At 46.3% G+C, this 24,562-nt stretch overlaps 1 protein-coding gene across 1 annotated transcript; it reads left to right on the top strand.

Moving 5' to 3' along the window:
• Window positions 1–1,382: 1,382 nt before the first annotated feature.
• Window positions 1,383–22,118, top strand: LOC115403464 (glycophorin-C-like). The gene is made up of 4 exons (XM_030112357.1): window positions 1,383–1,521; window positions 3,881–4,095; window positions 20,204–20,245; window positions 20,756–22,118. Exons 2-4 carry the CDS (start codon window positions 4,023–4,025, stop codon window positions 20,950–20,952), a joined length of 312 nt encoding a protein of 103 aa, XP_029968217.1. The 5' UTR covers window positions 1,383–1,521; window positions 3,881–4,022; the 3' UTR covers window positions 20,953–22,118.
• Window positions 22,119–24,562: the final 2,444 nt, after the last annotated feature.

Raw genomic sequence — 24,562 nt, 5'->3', positions numbered from 1 at the left:
AAATATGACAGAATTTTATAACATCTGGTATGAAAGTGGAATCTGATTCAAAGAGTGAAGTTATTAAAATGATTCAATGAAAATGTTCTGTGTATTTTAATTCCTACTAGATTGCAGGAAGTGTAAATTAAGTGTTTTAGGTCACATCATTTGCGATAAAGAAAACACGTTTGAATGAATTTAAGGTGACTGTTGGGACGGGACGGGGTCATATCGTGTCCCACGCCACGTTGAGGACACGTCCAGTTTATTCCAGAGGACGTTATCGACGACATCCAGCTCATGCTCCTGCTCCATAATGCTGAATAAATCCCGCCTGACAGTCAATGACAAACATTCTGAGCACTCAGCAGCAGAGGAACTCAAACCTGATGTCCAGCAGACTGGAACACCCGTTTTACCTTCAAATGTTCAATGTTGTATCTCAAACTACCCAGAAGGCAGCATGTGGAACGAGTTGGGAAAATGTGTCCTTGAGTTAAATTAAAAAAAAAAAAAAACTCTTGCATTGCTGTAGTTGCACTCACATCCATGTTTTGATAAAATACTCTAGTAAAAGTGACAGTTACTTCTTTTAAAAAGTTACTTTTTAACCTGCACAGGTAGCGAGGGTTAAGAGTGAATTCCAAAAAGTCCAAAGGTTTCCGAAACACAAGCCAGGCCCAAAACACAGACGCCGATAAAGCAGGGACTCAGAGGAACAGGCAGAGGAGTCCACAGGGGCGGAGCTGAAGGCGGGTCAGGTCATGAGCCAAGTCCAGAAATCCAGGAGGGCAAAAACCCACCGGAGCACAGCGGAGACGTCAGAAACACAGCGGGAGCAGTGAGGAGACACAGCTGAACCTCAGCCAGAAGCACAGAGGGAGGATAGAGAGGAATGACAAGACGCAAACGAGATGTAGACTCAAAATAAAACAGGAAGTGGGAGGGGCCATTGGATTGACTCTGTAGCGCCCACATGTGGCGCACATTCCTCAGGATACGGAGTTTATAGAAGTCAAAATGTGGTTTGTCTTTTAAAGAAATGAAGAAAACAAGATTTTTCTTTGTGTGAAGAATGAACTGATTTACTCAGGAGTGATTGTTGACGCCAGTGTGGCAGATTACAGTGCTGTGATAAATACTACAATCCGTCTTGTGTTTACAGTGTGTTTCCTCCACCGCCGCTGAAAACAAGAGATCCAGTCCACAGAAATGAGAGGTTAAACACGCCTCATGTGACCTACACGCGCACACACATTGTGAACGGTGTGTACCGAGTGTGTGTCGTGCTGCAGGAGTCAGGCCTGCAGATCCCTGACAGATAACCCGGAGTGAAACCCGGCCCCGGCGACAGCTGCGGGTTATTTCCACGGCGCGGGGCGGAGCTGCTGCTGCCGGCCGGACGACGGGCAGCCGGCAGATCTTCTGCACGCGCCGCAGTTAACTGGGCGGAGATCAGCTTTCTCACCAAGTGTGTGTGTTTGCAGTGAGGAGACTGATGGACACTTGTTGCCACACAGCGCAGCTCTGCCGCCGGCGGTGAGTTCCTCTTCGTTGTGATTAACCGTGTGCCGGGCGGCTGACTGTCTTTTTATAACGCCGCCGCATTGAGTCTCTGCGGGGAGAAGTCCTGCACCGGGTTTATCTCTCTGAAAAACTTTTCATATTCAAATAAGTGGAGCTGGAACAGCGTGTACAAACACACTGCCTCTTCAAGCAACAATTTACATATTCATACAGGTTAGAAAACACATACATCGTTAAATCTGAAATGTCTTCATGTGAGAGGATCCGTTCATCGGTCTTGTTATCAGGAGAGCTTTTGCATCTCTTTACCTCACATGGCCGCAGAGGTTCTGCTATCATTACTTGACAAAACAACACTGCTGCATTTGCAGGATTGCTTGCAAACAGAATGGAGACAGTCTGCCTGGTAATAACCCGCCGGAGGAGCAAATCCAATTTACCTGCCTTCTGGAAGTAGACTGAGACAAGCGGAGCCCTGCCTCCGGTAAACAGTCACTGTGACAAAACATCCATTCCTTCCTGCTGGATGAATGCGCTAACGGCCAATCTGGACCTGCACCAGGATGGAGTGGAGGAACTCGGTTTACCCAGCTCACCTCGTCTCACATGTGAATATTCCACTCTCCAACGAAAGCAGTTTTCAACCTGTGTTTATGATGTAAAATGTATTAAAACTAAAAATGTGAAACATCCATATTCTCAGCTGCTCTGAAGACATTCCTGAAGATCAATTTGAAGTTGAATATTTGCTTTAGTTATCCAGCTGTTTGAAGGCATTTTGAGCCCCGATGTTTAAATGAAACACACTGAAGTTATCTGGAACCTCTTGAACTCTTCTCATACTGTATATATAGAATGTCCTCATAGCTGGAGTGTTTGCTGCGGCGCTGCAGTGATTCGCGCTCGTGTCTCACAGCAAGAAGGGTTCAGCAAAACGATTCATATTAATTGGCATCCCTAAATCTCCCCTAGGTGTGAATGTGAGCGTGCATGGCTGTCTGTCCCTGTTGGCCTGCGCCTGTCCAGGGTGGACTCCGCCCCCTCGCCCATATGTAGCCGGGATTGGCTACAGCCAGTGTTGAATTGTGTTACTGTTTTCTAAGAGACCATTTCAATTCATCAATGGACTTTCTTTCTTTCTTTCTTTCTTTCTTTCTTTCTTGACTGTGGGATCAATGAGTTGAAGCTGAATATTACGTTGAGTAAATAAACTGCTGCTGGGACCAATTACTGTGTAATTGGAAGGAGTTTTCTGTTGGAGGCGGTGAGGTATTGCCAGCCAATTACATCAACACGACGCTCAATACCCAGCAAAGCCAACAGATGCAGCAGCTGGTAAAAACAAATCTGAGGATGGAGTCTGCACAAATCAGCCCGGCCGAGGTTCACGCCGCTTCGCAGCAGCCTCATGAACGGAGGGAGGGAGGGGGTGAGGTGAGGGCGGGGCGGGGATTCAGGAGGGGGGGCTCCGTCCCCTCCCCTCCCCTCCAGCCAGGATTAGTGGGGTGGAGAAGTTTTGGTGGCAGAAGATGAAAGGAGCTGCAGTGATAAAGTCATTTTAGTGAGAAGGATCCATCGGGGCGGTTTGAAATGAAGAGAATTTCCAGGAGGAGGACGGTGGGACGGAGACATTCTGAGAAACAACAGAGGATGTTTAAAACAATGGAGCTGAACAGCTGCAGCAGTTTACAGACTGATGACTCAAACTTCAGTTTCAGCTTCAGCTTCAGTATCGTCACCACATCATGTTCAGGCTGGTTTGTGATGTTTGTGGAGCAGATACTGGCAGGTGACGCTTGATGTTAAATGTCGGATGTTTCTCAGTCTGGGCCAGACTGATGCTGCTGTTTCTCGATCTGGAGCGAAACACTGACACGAGAGAGCAGGTCGTCAGTGTAGAACAGAGTTTATTCACAGAGAGTTGAATACATTCTGAGTCGAGTTTTATACATTTACTGATCTCCTGATTTCTTCATCCTCTTTTATGGTAAGTTTCAGACCATTTCTGAGTTCCTGTGGTGAGATGCTGATGGATGAATCTCCTGCAGTGAAGACTCTGGAACAATTTGGAAACGACTCTGTCATAAGCCTCTCCTGAAGTTTAAGGCTTTGATAAAGGGTCAGCCCTGGGCTTTAGCGCCCAATGAGGCCGCCTTGGGCGCCGTGGACCGGGAGGGACGCTGAAGTGCCGTCCCAAATGATTTTTTTTATTTTTTTTGACAGGTGCATAGTAATTGTCCTGCACCCTCTGGTTGGGACATGGATGAACAGTGAATTGAAAGTGTGGGACACGACGTGCGGTGGTAACGTGACTCCACATTCTGTTTTTGGAAAATATCACCAAGATTTTTTTTTTAAATCTTTCACACAGAAAACAACCAGACAGCTGCTAAAGCCTGTGAGGAAATCCCTCCCCCTGTCAGCCTCCGCCATCAAGAAGACCCGTCCCGGTCCCGTCCTGGTCCGTCCTGGTCCCCTCCTGGTCCCGTCCCGGTCCCGTCCAGCACCCTGCCATGGACAACCTGTCCGTGGCCACGCCCTCCATTCAGAGTCCTGCTGAAACCACCACAAACGCTGTGCTGACGGGTGAGTGCCGCGCTGCTTCAGCCCTGGATGGCCACCTCTGCAGGAATTAATTTAAAATGTATTCGTGAGCGAGAGCAGATGAACAGGCTTTATTTTAATCACCAGAATATTTAATAGATCAACAACCTGTTGAACTGAGGCAGTCAGACAAATTCTAAAAAACACACATTAGACATCATTAATACTTAAATTTGTTATTTTAAGAAAATGAAATGTTTAAGTGTGCAGAACAAATGCAGTACTCAACATTTCAGAAGAGAGCTGTTTTACTTCTTCAAAAATCAACTTCAAACAGACTGAAAGCTGTTTTCACTTGAAGGCAGCGGCTGAACCCGAGTCTCTGCCTCTTCTCAACAAGAGGAAAACCTGACGGTGTGAAGGTTATAAAGGCCGACGGCATATGGAGAGGTGTCTGCACCGCACATCAACCCGGACTGCACGGGGTCCAGAGGGACCGCAATACTGAGACTAAACCACAAAAAGACCATTTCCACAGATTAGAATATCGTTACTGGCCACCAGAACCAAAAGTCTGGAATGTAAAACCGTCTGGTTGTTCGTTTTGCTTCTGGTTCTGGAGCTGGTGTCTCTGTCAAAGGAATAATTCTCTGTGGTGAGGAAGATGAAGTGTTTCAGAACAATGAGTTCAATATGTAGGATCTTCTTATACTGAGGAGTCGGAGTGTTTTCAAAAAGTTCCTCTGTCAGTGGCTCTGAGCTCTGCGGTCACGTGAACAGACAGACGGAACGCCGGGGAAGTTTTTGCATCTTCTCTTGGAATGGCCTGAGGCCGTCTTCAGAGAGCGCTAGGTCAGTAGAGACGGCAGCAGCAGCAGCAGCTCTGCAGACGCTCCGTCCGGCTGGAAAAGACAGAATCTGAACTCCGGCGGGTCGGGCTCTGAAGAGCAGTTACCCTCCGTTCACCTGCGTCTCCAGGCGCTCCCTCTGAGCCCGACCCCGGCCGTCAGTCTCCGCGTGCAGCTGCCACTTCCGCACGCGCTCGCTCAGATGACGGGGCGAGATGTGGCCGGCGTTGTGTGTGTGTGTGTGTGTGTGTGTGTGAGAGCAGTGTGGTGGGGCAGAAATCAATCAACTCTGGAGCAGCTGTGACGTAGTACACTGCTGGTGTGTGTGTGTGTGTGTGTGTGTGTGTGTGTGTGTGTGTGTGTGTGTGTGTGTGTGTGGGAAAGCAGATGGTCGTTATAATGGAGATGGAGTAATCTTTTCAGAGGTAAACAGGTGGAATCGAGCCTGAGGCTGGAGCGAGAGCAGCAGCAGGAACACAAGGCGTCTGTAGAAAATACAATAAAAAATGAACCTTTTATTCTGGTATTTTATAATTGCATAATGTGTTCTGCATCTATGAAGACGTTATTTGAAAGCAGTGTACAGTGCTGGGAAAGTAATATATTGCTTGCACTGGCCAGTGGTGTGTAACCACTGACTCTAATGTATTACTTGCAAGTAAATATATTACTTGTGTCGCACTTTCCACTGCAAGTGATATATTATTTTCCCGGCGCTGGTAATGTGCAATAGTAAATATGGCTTTAAAAGGAGGCAGTAGAACTGAAAGATTTATTTTAATAATACACATAAAGGTGGAGAATAGACTGATTTTTTTTATAAACTCGGAGAAGAAAAGATGGAGCTCAGAAAACCAAACTGTTCTGCGTTCAGCATCACTTGTTGAATTACCTGTTACCTCTTCTAATTACCTTTCCTTCTAATCTCTGACTGTCAAAAACATTTAAAAGACAGAGGAAACCCCACCCAACCCAACCCCGCCCCTCCAACGACCCAAACAGGAGCCTCCACAGTGGAAGATACAGGAAGTTCACGTCTCGGTTTAGATATGTAATACTGACGACCCCAGAGCTGCTTCGTGATCGCTGATCCCCACCCAGAGGAAGTCTTCCTCATTCTTTTGCGAACACACACAGTGTGAGAAAAACAGGAGATAACGACACCCATTCATTCTGCAGCATAACTTCGCTCCTAATTACATGAAAAATACGAGGGAGAAGCAGAAGTAAATGGACCGCAGCGGTACAAATATCTGCTGTGGTTACATAAACGGCTCTGTCATTAGTGTTTCTCAGACATCCCCATCAGCGCGCCGGTGACACACTGCTGCCTGTTGCCAGGGCAACGGCAGGGATGTGAGTGGCTGTGGCGGCTGTGGAGTCGCCTCAGGAGCTCATTCACACGTTTGTTTTTATTTTGTTTTTTTTCTTTGTGCGTCGGAGAGTGTGACGACCCAAAATAAGCCACATGAGCCGAGTGTTTCAGGGAAATGTGAAACTCACAGGAAACAAAAAAAAAAAAAAGACGTTTGGAGAATGAGGGAGTCGGGAGTGAGGGACGAGCTGAGATGTGAGAGGATGAATTTCACCGCATCGGCCTCTTCCAGAGTGGTGTAGTCCTGGATTTAAAAAAAAAAAAAAAAAAAAAACCTCCAGAATCACTCTAATGCAGCTTCTGTTCGATACGCTGGTTATGAGTTGTTGCTGCTGCTTCTTATTTATCGTTCAAAAGGTGTTAACAGCCAGACTACAGAGCATCTTCCTCACCCTTTCTGATACACACTCAGCCGGACCTGAAGAGTGGGCCCGTGTTTATTTTCCTGGGTGAGTTTTGTCACTTTGCATCCTTCAGTAAATCAATCCTTGAGTGGAGGCACAGCTGGAGCACAGGGTCTGTGGCGAATCCGGCAGGTGTGTTCCCATCTGTTCCCTCGTCTTCTCCTGGACATAAACACACATTTTGATCATATCAGGCAGTTCTCAGGCGGCGCTGCGTGTCGCAGCCGCACGCCGACGCTGAGGAATGAGCGGCGGGTGATTGGAAGGCGGGCCGCTTTCTGGAATTCTCTGGAAATCTGCGGAAGGCCAACATCCCTGAGTGATGGACGGTCTGTCAGGACGGCGGCTCAGCGTGGCTCATACACAGGTGGAGGAGGAGGTGTGTGTGAGTGTGTGTGTGTGTGAGAGCAGGGAGCAGGAGCAGGAGGAGGAGGAGGAGTGGAGTACTTGTGAAGACGTATTAGGAAATCTGCAGGTAGGGAGGTTCTTAGGGCTTTAAGATAAACAGGCACCAGATACCATTTCTGCACATTTCGCTTCCCTGCAGATTTCCTAATACATCTTCACAAGTACTCCCCTCCTCCTCCTCCTCCTCCTCCTCCTCCTCCTCCTCCTCCTCCTCCTCCTCCTCCTCCTCTCATTGGCACATGAGGGAAAAAAGCCTTCCTCCAGAGCCTGCAGCACCAAAACTCGACACATCCTCTTCCAACTGTGCCGGCCCCGATGCTTTCTTCTTCCAGCACATTTCTTTTCCCCCATCCCTCTCTCTCTTTCTCTGTCTAACTGTCTCTCTCAGTGCATGCTGGGAGTGAGGAAGTGTGTTTTGGAAATGTTCACAAACAGCATAGTTTATCAGCATCGGAGCACTTCTGTTAGTTTCTGTCCTTTGGGTTTCCATGGTTACGCCTGGTCCCTGTCTGTGTGACGAGCTGCCTCAGGTCCGGCATGGCAGGAGCCGGAGAGTGAGCCACCTCTCAGCTGCAGCGTTCAGCAGGCTGGGCTGGCAGTGGCGTGGACGGTCGGACTCAGCAGTGTGAGGCTGGCGGTCAGGATGAGGGGGAAGGTGAACTCTGGTGGAGACGGGGAGCGTTGTGATGGACAGGTTCCCCCCTGCAGCTGGCCGGGTGGTCCTGATCAACGTCAGAAAAAGATAAGGGGCTCCTCTCTGTCACTCTCAGAAAATATGATGTGGTTTATGAACCTATTGAACCGGGGAACTCGTGGTTTTATTGTTTTATGACGGCTTATGATCCGTTTATGGTCCATTTACAATCCCTGTAACATCTTTGATGTTTAATGAGCTCATTTGACCTTTTTAAAACCTCTTTGTTGTCTAGTTTTAAGGATCGGAACCTCAACAGGTGGTGAACAGGTGGTTAGGATGTGGTGGGGAGGTCAGAATGAGGTCATGGAGGTCAAAACGAGGTTCAGCTCTGGACTGGACTTGAGATGCAGACAGCGAAAAGACGGGAAGCATCAGTTATTCTCTCCCTCCAGAGAAGGTCGAACCTTGAGATCTCCTGGAAAGCAGGCAGCCGTTAACATATTCTCAAACCACCCAGTCACACAGGAGTGTTTCCTCTCAGAAAGTCCTTGTTAGAAGCTGTTCCATGTGAATTGTAATCCACTCCTCTCACTGCTGGCAGTCTGTGAGCCTCCTGCTCTGAAACCGTGGTGCATCCACCAACTGAGTTCTTCACCCTTTTAACTGCAGTTTTTTTAGTTTTTTTTACTGAAAAGATTTTTTATTATGGGAGCTGGTTCCAGAGAAAAAAAGGACAAAAACAAATGGCAGCTCCTAAACTTCCTCTCAGGAGAAGACAAGATGGTGAAATACGTGACACAGGGTGGAGGACAGAGAACAGAAGAGAAGTGTGGCGAGTCAACGTCTAATCCTGAACCCTGGCTTGAACACTGTCTAGAAAAAAAAATAGGACTAGAATCTTGATGCTTTTAAAGAGATTTGGTGTTTTAAGAACAGTCTGCGCTGTATTCAGAATAATAAACTAAATTGTACTCGTTTGATTTCAAAAGTCTGACACACACGCTTTTCAGAAAACTGATATGAATGAAAGTGTTTATAAAAGTCTCTCCCTCTGCTCCCCAATCTCTGTCTCTCTCCTTCTCCCTCCCTTGCTCATGCTCTCTCTCTCTCCTGCTCTCTCTCTCTCTCTGCCTCCGCCCAGCCTCCCTCACTCATTGATTTTCCTCAGTCTCAGTGCTCTGTCCTCTCCACCTCCAGCCTCATCTCGTCCTGTCACTCTGAATTTCTCACCCTCACTTTTCCCTCGTCTGCCATCCACCTCATGACCTCTCCGTCTCCCCGCCGCCTCTCCAGACCGGGGAGCGACCGTGGCGCCATCACAACCTGTCATTAGAAGACCTGAATCGGAGCGATCGGGGCTTCGCTTCGCCTCCAGGCTGGGAGAGACGCAGCTCCTGCCGGAGGCTCAGCGACTCGCAGGGAAGACAAAGACAACTCAATTTGTATAATAAAGAATATTCCCGCTCCAGACAAGGCAGATGGTTATGAGGCCATTTGCGGCAGAGCAGAGCAGCAATTAGTCAGCAGGAGTTCCATTAAGCGTCCACTCAGACGTGACCGTGGAGCGGCGGGGGCTGCAGGAGAGCCTCGCCCGAGTGGAGCGTTTGCCGTGATCAATACGCGTGTTCGTCCGTCGATGTCATGTCAGAATGTCAGGGAGGACTCCTGCTGCAAGCGGCGGAGGTGACGGAGGCCGTGCTTTCTGCTAAATGTCCATTAGATCCTGCTCCGGTAGCTCCACAGACACGGTTTGGCTTCCCTCTCGCCTCTGCAGGAAGGCTTTGGCCTGCAGACGTTCCAGAACCGTGAGTCCGAGGCTTAGTCCACGAAGTTAATGATGAACACAACAAATAATGTCTAAACATATTATCACGCTGTAAATAAATAGAAACAACCAAATCAGGCTGTGTCCATAAACTAGTTATTACAGTGGCTTCCAGGACTTCAACAGTCAGAGCGTCCAATCACGGACAGAAGCAGCAGCGTACACACTCTTCAGAATTAGCATTTTAAAGTTGAAGTAATCTCAACAAAGGGTCAGAAGCACTGAATCATTACCATTTCTCTGACTGTTCGAGATAAACTCCCATAAATCCAGCCTGCTTTAATATAATTGTAGTTCAAAGAGGGTTTATCAGGTTCCTTTCTTGTCCTCAGTTCTTCGTTTGGTTTTAAACACAATCTACTGAGACGCCGACAAATTCGCCCTGCGAGAGATTTCACGAGTTTCCGTCTGAAATCCATTGGTCGAGGGAAAGAAGAAAAGTGGATTGAGAGGAGAGTTGTGGTGCAGTGGTTGGTGCTCTGTCCTGACAGGGACAGGGTCACTGGTTCAAATATCATCTGTGCTGATGATAAAATGCTCTCACAGTCAAAACAGCAGGTACTATCAAAAAATAAATGTTTGATATGTTGTATATATAATTTATTTCAAATAAAATAAACTTTTACCTCTTTTTTTCACTTTTATTTGTCTTTAAAATTGAGAACAGCTGACATCCAGTTGTGTTGTTTGGCTTTCTAGAATTGCTATTAGAAAGGGAATTAGTTAGAGATTTAAAACAGTTTCTGTGCACGAGGAACCACAACACAGCTCGCAGTGCGCTCAGCAGCCTCTGTTGTATACATGTGCACAATCAGATGGAATCCAGCACAACAGCAATCTGTTCAAGGCCGCCATTAGAAGCATAATGACCTTCAGTTGAAGCCGTTGTCGAGGCTGAATTAAGCCTCTGTTGAGTGGTTGTAGTTTTCTTTTGTGTTTCTGAAGCATTAACCAGAGCCCAGTCAGAAGAACGCATTAGCACTTTATTGTCAACTCAGTGCACGTCTGGAAGAAAGCATATTTTTGAATGCATCTTGTCGTTTTCTGATGAAGCTTTCATAGAAAAAAAATTACACAAGTGGAAAAAAAAACAGTATTTGTCTGATTTCAAAAGCATTTACTGCTTTTACTACCAACCATGACCTTCAGGCTGAGGTGTTTCCATGGATGGTCTGATATTACTTTAGTTCTTATAGCCACGCACTTGTGTCTCCAGACGATGAGGACAGATGGAGTCTGTCTTGTTGGTCGTGGCTGGTTGACACTCTGAGGGACGGACGGGGCTTCAGTCCTCGTCCTGATAGTCGTTGGGACGTTTAGAGGACGGACGGGGCTTCAGTCCTCGTCCTGATAGTCGTTGGGACGTTTAGAGGACGGACGGGGCTTCAGTCCTCGTCCTCTTGACAGCCTCTTGTTGTTCGTTGGTTTAAAATTAAACCGGCAAACAAAAACAGCCGGCTTGAGGCCACTTTGGTTATCAGTGCTAACACCAGCCCAGCTCCTGACAGCTTTCCTTTCCAATATGATATATTTTTCTCCTCCTTCTCCAACATAATAATAAACAGTGGAGCCCAGACAGCAGCGGGTCAGATCCAATTTCCCAGAGGTCACCTCAACTCTCAACACCTCAAAGCTCATTTCCAACTTGAATCAGTTACATCCCGACTGCAGCACACAGAGCCCAGAATATCAGCCAGCCTCCCAGGATTTATTCAAGTACTGGAGCAGACAAACAGCGGAGTCAAGCCCTGTTAGTCTGCGGACGGATTCTGCTGCCTGCAGACAGGATTTCTGTTTCTGATATCTGCTGCTCCTGGGATGATAAAACTACACTATCTACAGAAACACCAACACAACAGGTGTGTGTTTCACTCTAATTCACAGATGTGATTCTTATTACACGCTGGTCAGATACAACGCCACGACCATCCAGCCATACATCCAGCCTGTGGTCCATCCATCTCATACAGTTCAATTCATTTCAGCTTTATTTAAATAGCCTCAACACAGTAACTTCTAGGCACTATTACAGAGAAAAACCCATCAACTCTCCTCTCACCAGGTGGGGTGAGGGCCGACCACTTCACAGGTGTGACTCCTCCATCAGGGATATCGACCATTTAAGAATCTGGTTTCATTTTTTTCGGTTTCCAAAAAGGGGAAAAAGTTAAAACTGATTTGAAAAAGTTTTGCTGATGTGTCAGTGGCTTCACAGCTAAAGGTGTGTTTGTGACACATCTGTACGACTGCACGGGTTTGATGGTTTGTCTCTCGATCCCAGCGGGCTCGGGTGTGTTAAGGATTCTTCTGAAACAACGATTTCCTCCTGTGAGTCCTCACACCACCCGACAAAGTCTTGGTTACTGTCGCTGACTCATCAGCAGAACGGTGTTCTAAGAAAAGCGGAGCGTGTTACTGTCTCCCCTCCAAATGTTTAGCAGCAGGTGAACCAGTGAGAGCTTCAGCTCCGTTCCTCTCTGGGTTTCTCACTTGGCTTCTCTGTTACTTCAGTGGGTGGGGGCTGGAGGTGCAGGCGGACTGGAGATTGGGCGATGGCTTTCCTCCGACCGGGCCTCCGGTTCCAGGAGGAGCTCTGTCCACCTCGGCTTGAGGGCTCTGGACTCTGTCCTGGGTCTGGCAGCCTGCTCCTCCTGGCTGGAGGTGGGCTCCTGGACTGCTGGCTTGGCCCTCACTGCGCTGGTTTTACTGTGGCCCCCTTGGGTCCAGCTGGACATGTGGGTGGTTGGGAGGGGCCCGCTCGGCCCTGGCCACAGGGGGGTTGTTTTGGCTCCTCCCAACATCTAATTCCATTCGTACCCAGTAGGCAAACCACACACACACACACATTTCGATCACCATGGTGTGACACTGCCCCCCTCGGCCCGAAGCAGGTCACAACACTCAATACAATGCGATCTTAAACCATCAGGCAGGGAGGGCTGCTGATGGTCACTAAAACGCAAATAAAACGTCATCCATGATGATCAGTGATTCTCTGAGATCTAAAACAAGACGCGAAACCAGGGAGTTCTGGGAAAAAAAGAAAAGTAGTATCTGACATCAGATGTTTTTTTTCACTTTAATGTTGCCTGGATGTCCTGTGTGTCACACACTTTAAACCCTGAAGCCAGAGTATCCCTGGTATGGATGGATGGATGGATGGATGGATGGATGGACAGAGGGCTTGATAGATGACATATATATGGATGGATAAATGATGGACGGACAGATGGATCGACGATGGATAGTTGGATGATAGATGAACAGAGTAGTTGTCTTCAACGAAAAACATCCCCACAAAACAATTAAAAATGAAAGGCTGTCTTACCGTTCAACAGCTTTTTGGAGCTGTAGCTGCTGTAACTGCCCCTGAAACATTTGAAATCAAATAATGGAACTCGGTGATGATTGCAAGAAAATGTAAAATAAATTAAAGATTTCATGTCTCCATCACCCCCCGATAGAGTGTTCTTGTACAGGAGGAAAAATGAAGTGGGTGGGCACAGAGCGAAGACGGGGTATTTCTGTAGGAAGCATCTGGCTGAGAATTATTTGAAATTTTCAACATAAGGTGGACTGAGAAATGTCTTTTAGATGGTAGAAATGGGGTGGAAAAGCACTGCCTGAGCCGAGGGAAGTTTTTAAATACGCTCTCCATCCTTTGGAGTGTACATTCAGTCACACAGAGTACCTCAGTCATCTGTCAGGCCTGTGGAGAGTCGGCATTCAGAAGCTGCTTGAGTGTATTTATGTTTTCAAACCCATAAATCAACCCCGAGCACAAGTTGGGAATTGCAAAAGTGGCCAATTATTGCTACAAGCTGCTTGAACTCTTTAAGAAGTGATTCAGCGTGACGCCGGCAGCATGAGGGACCCTTCAGCTCGCAGTATTAAAGTTAATAATAAACATCTCCACACACTCGCACTGATAAGAACATGATGGTTATTGATGGTGTAAAGCTCCCACTGCATGTTTGGTGTGAAGCAGAGAAATTTAAAGCTGTTTTTGTCACGCCGTTCCCTCCGTCCTGCCATCCCTTCATCTTCACAGGCCCCGCAAATGGTCCAGTAGCAGTGAGATGACAGTTAAAAACTCCCCAAGAGCTCCCGCTCAGTCTGCGCCCACTGATAATGGTCTTCTGTTCAATCTTGGTGGGGTTGTTTTAATGATTCAGTCCCAGGACTGCAGCTCCAGCCCCGCCCTGTCGTGGATGTGTTTACTGAAAATATCCTATCAGTGTTTGTCAGCCACAGCGCTGCAGGATGAAAGTGGTTTGGCTTCCTCTTTCCGCTCAGAGACTCTCAGAAGCTCCTCTTTTTCTCTGGCTTAAGTTCAGATTAATGCTACTTCTGGGAATGCACTGAAAGCTGAGGGTGGCGCTCCCTCGGGGAGCGGGCGCTGCGTGGAGGGGCTGTGATGTGGCTCCTCCCGCCTGCTGCCGGGGCTCAGGCTGGGACTCCAGGCGGCGCTCTGAAGAGGCTTAATGGACCCTGTGGGAAGCTCAGCGGCGAGCGGAGGGGGGGACGCACGCGCCTGTGTTTAAAACGCTCGGACAGCGCAGATAAGGACTGACCTCCAGCTACTGATGCTTCTGAGGTGCAGGCCTCTTCTTTTTCCAGGGAAGGTTCACAACACTGCTTTGTTTATGAGGCATTTTGCATCTCCACACAGGCTAATGCTACGTTAGCGCTGAGGAGGCTGATCCTCAGATCCTGGTTCAGTCAGAGGACGTCGTCATTGACTTCAAGCACTTATCTAAAACTATTTAAATCCACTTCCCCTGTGTTATTCTTAGAATTCAGATACCTGGAGATTGTGTCCTTGTCATCTGGAGGCACTGCATTCTGCTCAGGTCCAGGGAAGAAACACAATATGATGAGATAAAAATATAATGTGATGAGAGTGAAGACTGTGTGATGAGGGAAGTATTTGTTAAGAGTTAAGCAGCTTAAGAGAAAATATTCAAGGATCACGCTAATTTAACTTGGATAGTTGTTTGGCAGCCGATCAGGAGAGTGTGCTGGCAGCTGTTTTTACAGAGTGACGGAGCTTTTTGGGGATTGATCAGCCTACAGTGCAGCGCAGCAGGAGCTGGACCGACGCGTCGAGGAGGCAAAACGCAGACGGAACTGGAACACGGGGAAAGTTTTCAAGGCACCGACTGAATGCAGTCAGTAAGAGAACCTGCCTGAGGCCTGACAGCAGTTCTTCACCCGGTTTGAGGGCCAGGTGGAAGGAGAAGCTGCTTCTTACTGCCACCGAACTATGGAGAATAGGGGAGGACAACGCAGGAGAAAGAGAACGCAAACGAAGCAGAAATCAAATGGAGTGTCAGGTGAAGTGGTGAAGTAATGTTCTGACCGGCAGGAGGAGGTGGCATCAACCTTTTAGACCTATTACTTCAACAGCATTCTGTCCTAAGAATGAGAACTTTGCTGTGTTTGAAGGACGACCAGCTGACGGCATCACATCGTGCTTTCTTCCACATTGATACCATCATACAGTCTAACCTGGATAAACATAGATTTTTCTGCCAATAACAATAAAAAAAAATCCCTTTCCACATCTTAATAAAACCACCTGATATGTGAGGATTTTATGTGAGAGAGCTGAACTACGACGCCGCTGAGAAACATCCTGGTCCTGGTTCGTTAGTCCAGTCATGGGCGTGGGATTACCTTCACTATCCACAGCAAGTCAGAGATGTGAGACGCGAGTCTTTGAGCATTAGGCAGAACCCAGGAACCACAAAACCCTGGACTGTAGAGGACTTTAACCAGCTTACTGTAGCAGAGTCACTGAGCCGCTCAGAAAATTACAATATCACATTTCAGACTCCTTTTGAAATGATCAACCAGGATTGCGAAGGTTTAAAGGATTATGTGTTGGACACAAATAAACAGCTCTCCATTTAGATGAACAAAAAAACATGTTGGTTATTCGTCCACATATTTAGTTCTGGGCTCCTGGGTTGATTTTGGATGTAAATTGAAGCATATTGGTCCAAGAAAAAATGTGAACAGCCACCTTTGACTGTTTAATTCAAATAAAAAAATCTTAAAATGTGTTGAATTAAAAAAAGTTCAATAAAATATAAAACGATGCCAAAGAAATAAACCCAATGTTAAATAAGTAATAATAGGGAAAAATAAATGCAATAATACTAATAAAGGAAAATAATTGGTTGGAAGTTGGAAGTCAAGGCGAAGTGCAGAACTATCAAAAGCCCTTAATCAACAGTAATACTTGCTTTCCTGACATCGCTACATCACTTTGAACAGCTGTGTGTGTGTGTGTGTGTGTGTGTGTGTGTGTGTGTGTGTGTGTGTGTGTGTGTGTGTGTGTGTGTGTGTGTGTGTGTGTGTGTGTGTGAAGAATACTAGCACCAAACCCTAACCCAACATTTGATGGATTGCAGATTTGCATCAGTGATGTCTTCTCTGTCCTCTCCTCCTCCTCCTCCTCTTCCTCCTCCTCCTCCTCCTCTTCCTCCTCCTGCCTCGGCTCAGCAGCCTCCAAACATCCCCGAGACCCTCCCATATGACTGGCATGCTGCTTTCCTTTGAGATTTAACTCCACTTCTGGTTCTGCTGAGGCCATTTCCACACACGCTTTTTTCAAAGGAGCAGTTCGTTTCTGCCTGGACAGTGTCTGCATCTGGCTAATTAGCTTAGCTGGAAGGTCGACGTTGAAACAACTGATTCAGGGTCAGGAGCACTGAAAAAAAAAAAAAGAAAAAAAGAAAAAAATGCAGCTTTTGTATGATCACAATTGCAACTGAAATTGCATTTCAATCACAAAGCTCTAAATCGTAGAGCTAAATCACTAAAACGTAAAGGAAATTTACGTTATAAGATGGTCAAATCAGAAACACAGGGACTAGGACGAAGAGGAGTTGACTCTCTCTCACCATGCCTTCCTACTTTGACAAAAAATATAATGGAAATAAGTTTCAAAGGCAGTTTTTCATCCAAATGTGATGAAATGCAACAAGAAGGAATGAAGGTTATAAAAAAGGCCGTAATGTTTACCCATGAGTGTGATGAGTGCAGGGTGACCCCCATCATTTTGATGTCTGTGCAGCTGGATACAGACGCAGCATCCAGCTGCACAGACATCAGCCCAGACAGGAAGCTCCCCGACGCTGCATAGTAAACCCCTTCCTTCACTTTCAGGACAGAACCGCTCACATTTATGAGGAATTGATTCCAGTGCATAAAGTTAGCATCACATCTTTCCCGGTGGCCAGAAGTAAGAGGCACAAAAAAAAAGAAAGAAAAAAGAAAATCAAGGGAAAATGACCAGTAACTGGACAGCAGCTGGTGCATGAGGTATAATGTCCTCAGGGTAGGTGGCTAAAAACTGCAGAAAAACAGTCAACTTTGATGAGTAACAAAAACAAAATGGCTCGACAAATTGGGCCATATGATCCCAAAACTGCAGCTGGTCTGCAGCTCTTGGAGTTTTTTTTCCCCCAGATTTCAGCTGCGCCAGAAACAGTAACCAGGGTCATTAGTGTTGTGCTTGTTTTGGTTTGCTGGATGTGATTAACAGGTCATAAAATACGCATAAATGTTCGGGAAAGAGTCGGCTACGCAGAGGCCCCCGTTCACAGCCAGCAGGCCTGGAAGGATCGGCCACAAACCGAAACACGCGGCTTCAAATGGATTCTCGTCTCTGTGTCTGGGCGGAAACACAACCTGCAGATGGACAAGTGGTCATGACATGAGTGCAAAGTCATTACTGCAGTCTTTCTATCTGTGTGCAAATCTGACAGATCGCTGAAATATGAATTAACCACCTCACACAACCTCCCCGTTCCACAGATCCGGCTTCTGTCTGCAAAACAAGTCGCTGCAGAGGAGACGATAGAGACGCTGAATTTTAATTTCCCATCGCTCGATCTCCTTGTCCCACGTTATCCACTATTGTATTTCTGCTTTAATTGCACAAAACTCCTCTAAACTGTAAACAATGCAGCTCGATGAGAGCTTAACGAGTGGGCGAGCACCCCCATGTTTGAGGTGATTAGGCATTAATGAGCCTGTCTGTTAATTGCACACATTGAGCTCAACATTAATACTGTGTACTGAACACTCTGCTAGGCTTAAGGGATCATTACACACACACGCATACACACACAGTTTGGTGTCCTTCAGCATGACATGCAGTGAAAGCTGGCAGATGTTGCAATAACTCATGATTACCTTTAATAGCTTGGTGTGACATGTGTTTTGTCCCGCGTTGATGGAAAGCGGGGCGACAGCTGACTGTTCAAACAAACTCACAGCTGCTCCACCAACACACACTGAACCACCCACGTCTTTTGTCACAGCTCCGCTGCTTCAGGACGTCTGAGAAAACAACCGGGAGGGAAGAGTTCATCTCTTTTTTCTTTTTTTTTTTTTCCGTCGCACCCATTGTATGGCTCATTGAACGTCATTCTAATTTCTTCCCACTCATTTCTGTTTTCTTTTCCTTAATTACAAATGTTAACCAACTGATGAAACGTTCACGTTTATCATGGTCAGAGGGCTCTGAGGTGGATATTTAGGTGCAATAATGACTCAATTTGATGAGGCGACAGTGAGGAGTAAACGTTGCCTCATGGATAAAAAACCTTGGTTTAAATCCAGATTGATCCTTTCCATCAGGAGTTTGCTTGATTTTCAAACCCAACTCGAACTCACTGTCCAGAGAACACCTCCATTCCCCAACATCGCTATTTAGATAAAGCATGATGGATGACTGGACCAACGACTGACCAGCAGATGCTTTATACGATGATAAAAGGAAGAATGTAGGAGCTTTGTGATCATCCTGGCGTATTTGTCCTTTTCTCTTCTAAATTAATGAAATAAAATACCTATAAACATGAGGGAGAAGCTCTCAGGGCTTCTCAAAGAATCTAAATGAATTACAGAATTTTATTGTAGATCCCCGTGAACACAGAATTAACTAAATTAAAGTATTTTACACTTTTCATTGTAATATTTCATGACTACCAATGTGACATCGGGATTCCTAAGTGCAAAAGGGACTTCTCCATTTGTCACGGTTTAAAAACTGCATTTGTGAGGCCTTCAGGCACGTCGCTGCCAGACGTCACCCCGGGGGGTCGCTTGCAGTTTCTCGAGCCCCCTCTGAAGAAGCCTTTAAATACACTGCCCCTCCTACAGCGGCTCCCTGCATTCTGTTCACAAGCGTTCCTTTAATTTGGCGTCCATTTTTGTTTGCAGAAAGGTGGAAAACATGAACAGGCCTTTAGAATGCGGAAACCCCCTGAGCATTAGATGATTAAGAAGTGATGCTGAGCATCAAATTGTTCGATTTGCATGAAGATGTGTTGAGTTAATTACTTGTGATTGAGTTTACTGAGGACTAGTTAGGCCGTCTGTCTCTAATGTTCGCTGTGCCTCATCCCAGCACAGGGTTCTCCATGCTCATCTTTACTTTACTAACCTGGAACTTTCAGTCCAGAACTCATCGCAGCATGTCCTGTAGGTGATGAAGTAACAAGTTACAGAAATAAAAACAGGAATTAGTTCCTGTAATTGTGTTGCTTTTGTAACAGGTTACTCCCAAAACTGTTTATGTGTCACTCCTCTCTCCATCTCCTTCATTCTGTCTCTCTCTCTCTCTCACACACACAAACACACACACACACACGCATATAGACAAAAACCTTTATATAGTAAGTCAGGATCTGTGTTTCTGTTGTGAATAACTTTGCAAAATATTAACGTAACAGGCGTGATTCCAAAGATAAATGAAATTTCAGCGTCCTCTGTTTTCAGGCTTTACTGTTAAAGGTGCTGTAGGCAGGATTACCTTCGCCAGATGGCGATTTGACCCATCCGAGATGGCGATTTGAAACCCGGCGTTGTGCCCACCTCGGGGTGCCGAGCGGAGCCGGCAGTGTCACGGCCGCCTGCGCCGGCGGGTTGATTCACCTGTGACCTTTTCACGGCGGGCCTGGGGTCAAAGCCTTTTTTTTAAGAATTCCAGTAGAAACAGACGGCGTCCTCCGTGGAGTTTTGATGATGTTATGTCTGACCAGGCAGGTAAACATGCGGGCCTGGACTTCCTCATGCGCGTTCACGAGAAGTAGAGCTTTGAAGCGCCGCCCCTCGACCAATCAGGATAGAGCCTCAGGGGCTCTTCTGATTGGTCAAACATACCGGGAGCGGTTGAGATTCCTTTTCAGCTCAGAACAGAGACAGATGGAAACGCTGCGCCCTCGCGGTAGTGCAATTATACTACACTCCTAAAGGATTATCAATGGATACTCTAACATTTAATCCAAAGAAAACACAGAAAAATTAGCATTGACTAGCAAAATCCTGCCTGCAGCACCTTTAAATAATTAATTAGTAACTCAAAGTCCAAACGAATAGCTCAGTGTATCCAATAGGACAAAAAAGTAGAAGCACAAAAATTCCAGCTTCATCCACATTTAGCTCAGAGAAAAGTCCCGGGAAACGGCATCCCTTAAGTTAACTATTACCACTTAGCTTGTCATCACACTTCACACAAACTACTGCTTTTGTTTTGATGAAACGGCTGACGTCATTCTGAAGTCGTGAGTTTGTGCACGTGGCGGCCGTCCTGCCCGGATCACTCCACTGACACGTGTCCCTCCTCCGCCGCAGATTACGACATGGACGACGGATACTTCGACGCCATCCTGGGAGGTGAGTGCAGGTATTCTCGCCACGTCCAGACTGCTGCTGACTCTTGATATTCAAGCCTCATTTCAGCTTCGACAGACAATGAAACGAAGCGGCGAGGCGACGGCGTCCCCGCCTCAGTAAACACGCCGCTCTTTTTAGGCAGAAAGCGCCTGCTAAATGTTCTGAAGCAAAGGCTTTAAAGCCACTTCCAGCCGTCTGGAGCGGCGTGGAGGGGCTTTATTTGGCCTTCAACATCCTCCCAGCAGCCCCAGGACCTCATGCTTTCTGGGTGTTACTCAAGGACGACGCTTTTTCTTCTCCCCACAGCAAATAGAGCAATTTAATCGGCTTCTTAGGTTGCCAGAAATCATGTTTTCTTCTCTGGAAAATCAATAGCGCTCCACTCTACAGAATAGATCCACTCCACTGCTTCACAGATGAGACAGGTGAATAATTACATGCGAGCACGTTGAAGCAGTTTCTCTGAATCCTGAACCCGTCGGTTCTTGTTTTCTGACTCTGTCTCCGCAGTCGTCATTGCCACCGTCGTCCTGGTGCTGATCGCCTTCGCCGTCGTCCTGATCCGATACATGTTTCGGCACAAAGGCTCGTACCGCACCAACGAGGCCAAGGGCACGGAGTTCGCCGAGACGGCGGACGTGGCGCTGCGAGGCGACCCCGTCCTGCAGGAGGCCGTGGACGACAGCAAGAAGGAGTACTACATCTGAGCTGCCGGGCCTGCTCTGTGGACGGAGACTGGAGACACTCGGCGGGAACTGTGACTCAGCAGGACGCTTCACAAGCTGTAGATCCAGGAAGCGTCACCCGTCCCCGTGCCGACCGGGAGGGCTGCTTATTCTTGATATCTGTGTGTGAGAAGAGGAATTAGATCATGAAGTGCTTTTATAAATTATTACAGAAACAATTACAGCTGCCAGCTCGCTGCTTCTGGTTCTTTAGACATTGAATTAATGAGGATTACTCAGACAGTTCGGGGAGACACTTGATCCGCAGAGACAGAAAACTGTTTTTGACCTCTGGCACTTTGAGGCAGTGAGTTAAAGTTGACATCGGTCTCGACCTGAATCCAATTCCGAGCAGCGGTAAGAACCTCCGTTGAATTTGTTGGAAAATTACAGTCTCAGAGTCAGAACTGAGCAGCCGATATTTTAAATCCATTTCGGTTCAGACGCCACATGCAGCACATTTTGGTTTCCTCCGCCTCAAAAATGTTTCTGTACAAGAATCAACGTTGAGTTTTCTTTTTCTTTTCTTTTCTTAAATCACAGCGTTTGAGTAGGAAGTGACGTACGCGTCCTTCAGGCCCCGCTTTGTGCGTAAGCAACATTTATAAATGAGGCCCTTGGAGTTTGGAACACTGAGGACGAACCTCTGGGAAACGCTGCCCAGTGACGGGAAGATTGTCGGGTTGTGAACTCTGACGGCTGTAAAGCATCAGCAGCAGCTGTGTTCATCGATTTCTTGACTGTAGATGTTGTGGTGGTCGCTCTGTTCCGGAGCACCTGATGGGTTCAGTGCATCGAGTTGACTGGTTTCCATGGTGACCGTTCCCCGCTTCCCAGCCAGACACCCCAATCAGCCCTTTAAACTACAGTGTCTCTCACTGTTTTTAGGGTAAAACCACATTGATGAATTAGAAGCAGCAGTTATTTCTTGGAAAAAGACACTCTGTTGGGTCTTCTCTGGAATGGGTGCACTATGGAAGGTCGTCCGGTGATCTTTCGGTTAGCTGACGGTTGGGTTGCTGTTTGAACACCTGATCTACATGTTTGACACTTCTCTTTCTAATGCAGGGCGATAAAATCTGTCCATCAAGCGAAAGGTTAACTCACATCAACTTTTAAATCTGGATAGATGCTGTAAAAAGCTCTGAGGGGTGAACCTTCACCGAGATGAATGAATGAATACATATATGCTGAAGATATGAAATCTGACTCGTCTCGTGTTTCTTTTTAACTCCTTCAGTCACGTCGCCTGCAGCTCGGTCCTCATCGGGGCGCCTCTGCATGTATCAAAGGTAAAACAGCAAACATCCGCACATTCATGACTGATTACACGGAACTCGGGCGCCGGTAAGACACCGTTTTAAAGGAAGTAGTGCTGGAACCGTTCCATTTCTGATCCTCAATAATTCAGTTTACTTGGTGGAGAACACAGTGATCCTCAGTCTCAGGACATAAATCGGTGTGACTGGGAGGTAACAGCCCTCAAAAGCATTGCACTCAAGCCTTTTTTTCTTTCTGGCAGCATTTGAAATGGTAAAAATCGACTCTTTTACGAATGACACTTGTGAAATATTCATGGATCTGCATTATTTTGACGTTCCATGTTTTATTCATCGCTGTGGAGTGAAATCCAACTAAAAGCAAATAAAAGGCATTTGAAGTCAAACAAGCAGCATTTCCAACTCCAGGAGGAAAAAAAAAAAGGATAAATGTATTAATAAAAAAAAACGATGCTGCTCAGAGGATTTTTCTGCTGAAGCAAGAAATTGGCCATCCATGTGCGGCGTGGAGCGGTTCAATCATTCAGATGAGAGGGGGAAGAAAGACGCATCGGAAATACAGCTGCAGGACTGTGAGGCAGAAGAAATAGAAAAATAGGCCCTTTTAAATGACCTGTCTCTGCTCCGCGGCCGCAATGCGAGACTGATTTCTCCCAACATTAAGTTTCAATTAAACGGAGGTAATGTCACACATAAGAATGAAACGTGTTCACAGCGGCAGGTTTCTCCAGGAGCCTGAATCGGCGGTTCTCCAGAGAGACGCAGGTGTTCATCACTGATCTTCAGGGGTGGGACTCAGGTCAACCAATGGAGCTGAAACTGCAAATTTGCAGTCTGCAGTTGTATAAAGGATGTGATCTAAATGCCTCTAAGTATTTTGGATTTGCTGTGAGATCTCTCATTTTGAGCTCCAGACGTGGATTTCCGCGCTTTCACGGACGGATATCATGACGGCGCCGCCACAAAGCAGCCGTCGGTGTGATTGCACAGCAATTTTTCCGAAGGGACTATTATTTTCTATTTAATGTGACAAATGTGACAAGGCAATCAAAGAGCAGTCCGCTGGTTGGCCTCACATGTGACGGGCCCGCTGCCTTTCATTTCAGGGGAGTGATGTTGAGTTTCAAACCACATGTATCTGTCAGCGAAACCATGAACAGACAAATCATGAATAAAGAAACGGGACATCAGTCAGTCCCGACGTATTGAATGTCTCGTCTACCTGGGAGTTTGGTTTGGAGACAGAAACCATTAAGCGACAGGGAAGTCCAGAAACTCTAACGCCCTATTTACACAACAATGAAAACCAGTGGAAAATAATGTTTTGATGTATTTAGGCCTTTGGTTTACATGTAAACAAAGCTTTACCTGAAAACTAGAGTTAAAGTGAAAATTTTGAAAATTGACGCCTGAGTTTCAGCGTCATAAGCTTTAGATGTGTGCGACGTGTGTTTACAGATTTCCAGGATTCTGATTGGCTGGCATGGCTTCAGGCTTCTAGCTACAGCGCCACCGGCTGGATTGACTGCTCATCACAGCTCTCAGCCAGGATTTCTTCTTTATGTATATCAATTTTTTTTTCTGTTTCTGTTATTAAATGTCTGGAATATTAAATTAATTCAAATCGTCAAAAAAAAAGGTAAATACAAGAATAGCTGCATATCGAAAATGACAAAAACAGCTGAGAACATCTGGACAAAGAAGCCAGAGGAGCTAAAACTGGTAAAATAGCCCCAAAAAAAAAAAAACCCAACAAAACAAGGAATTACAGCAAAAGATATCAAATTCTTAAAGAATTATTGACATTTTTAGACCTTTTCTCTTCCAAAATGACTTCATTGATTACAGTTACTGTCGTAACTACTTAACTATTTGAGGCTTAAGTTTAGTTTTGATTTGTTGAAGACAAATCGCCACTGATGCACCATGGGTGGTGGTTTACGCAGGCAAAAGAATCATTGTCCACAAAAATTCCAGTGAGTTGTTTGACCAAGCAAACAAATAGGAGTCTTCATTTCCTGCTGCCTCTCTTGCTCTGTTCAAAAAACCATCGGTCCACCCAGGTGCATGCTGGTCTTACGTCTCCAACCTCCCTAAATAAAAGTGGTGCGGTGGTAATACTTAAATCTACAAAAACAAGACCAACAGAAACTAATGCGTCATTTAACCCAAACCAAACATGCAAAAAAAAAAACCCCAAAAACAAATAATAAAGCAACAGAAACACTATATGCAATAATTCAAACAAAAACAAATTAATAAATATTCAGAAAATATTCAAAGACTAATGGATAACTCCTACAGTTATAGAT

The sequence above is a fragment of the Salarias fasciatus genome, chromosome 16 (genome assembly GCF_902148845.1).
Source record: "Salarias fasciatus chromosome 16, fSalaFa1.1, whole genome shotgun sequence".
Lineage (NCBI taxonomy): Eukaryota > Metazoa > Chordata > Actinopteri > Blenniiformes > Blenniidae > Salarias > Salarias fasciatus.
Note: the sequence above shows the minus strand (reverse complement) of the source record. Positions and strands in the feature narration are given on the sequence as shown.

Coding starts and splice junctions, on each gene's coding strand:
- LOC115403464 (XM_030112357.1), top strand. CDS start 4,023: ATGGACAACCTGTCCGTGGCCACGCCCTCCATTCAGAGTCCTGCTGAA. Junction 4,096..20,203: donor CACAAACGCTGTGCTGACGG/GTGAGTGCCGCG, acceptor CCTCCGCCGCAG/ATTACGACATGGACGACGGA. Junction 20,246..20,755: donor CTTCGACGCCATCCTGGGAG/GTGAGTGCAGGT, acceptor CTGTCTCCGCAG/TCGTCATTGCCACCGTCGTC.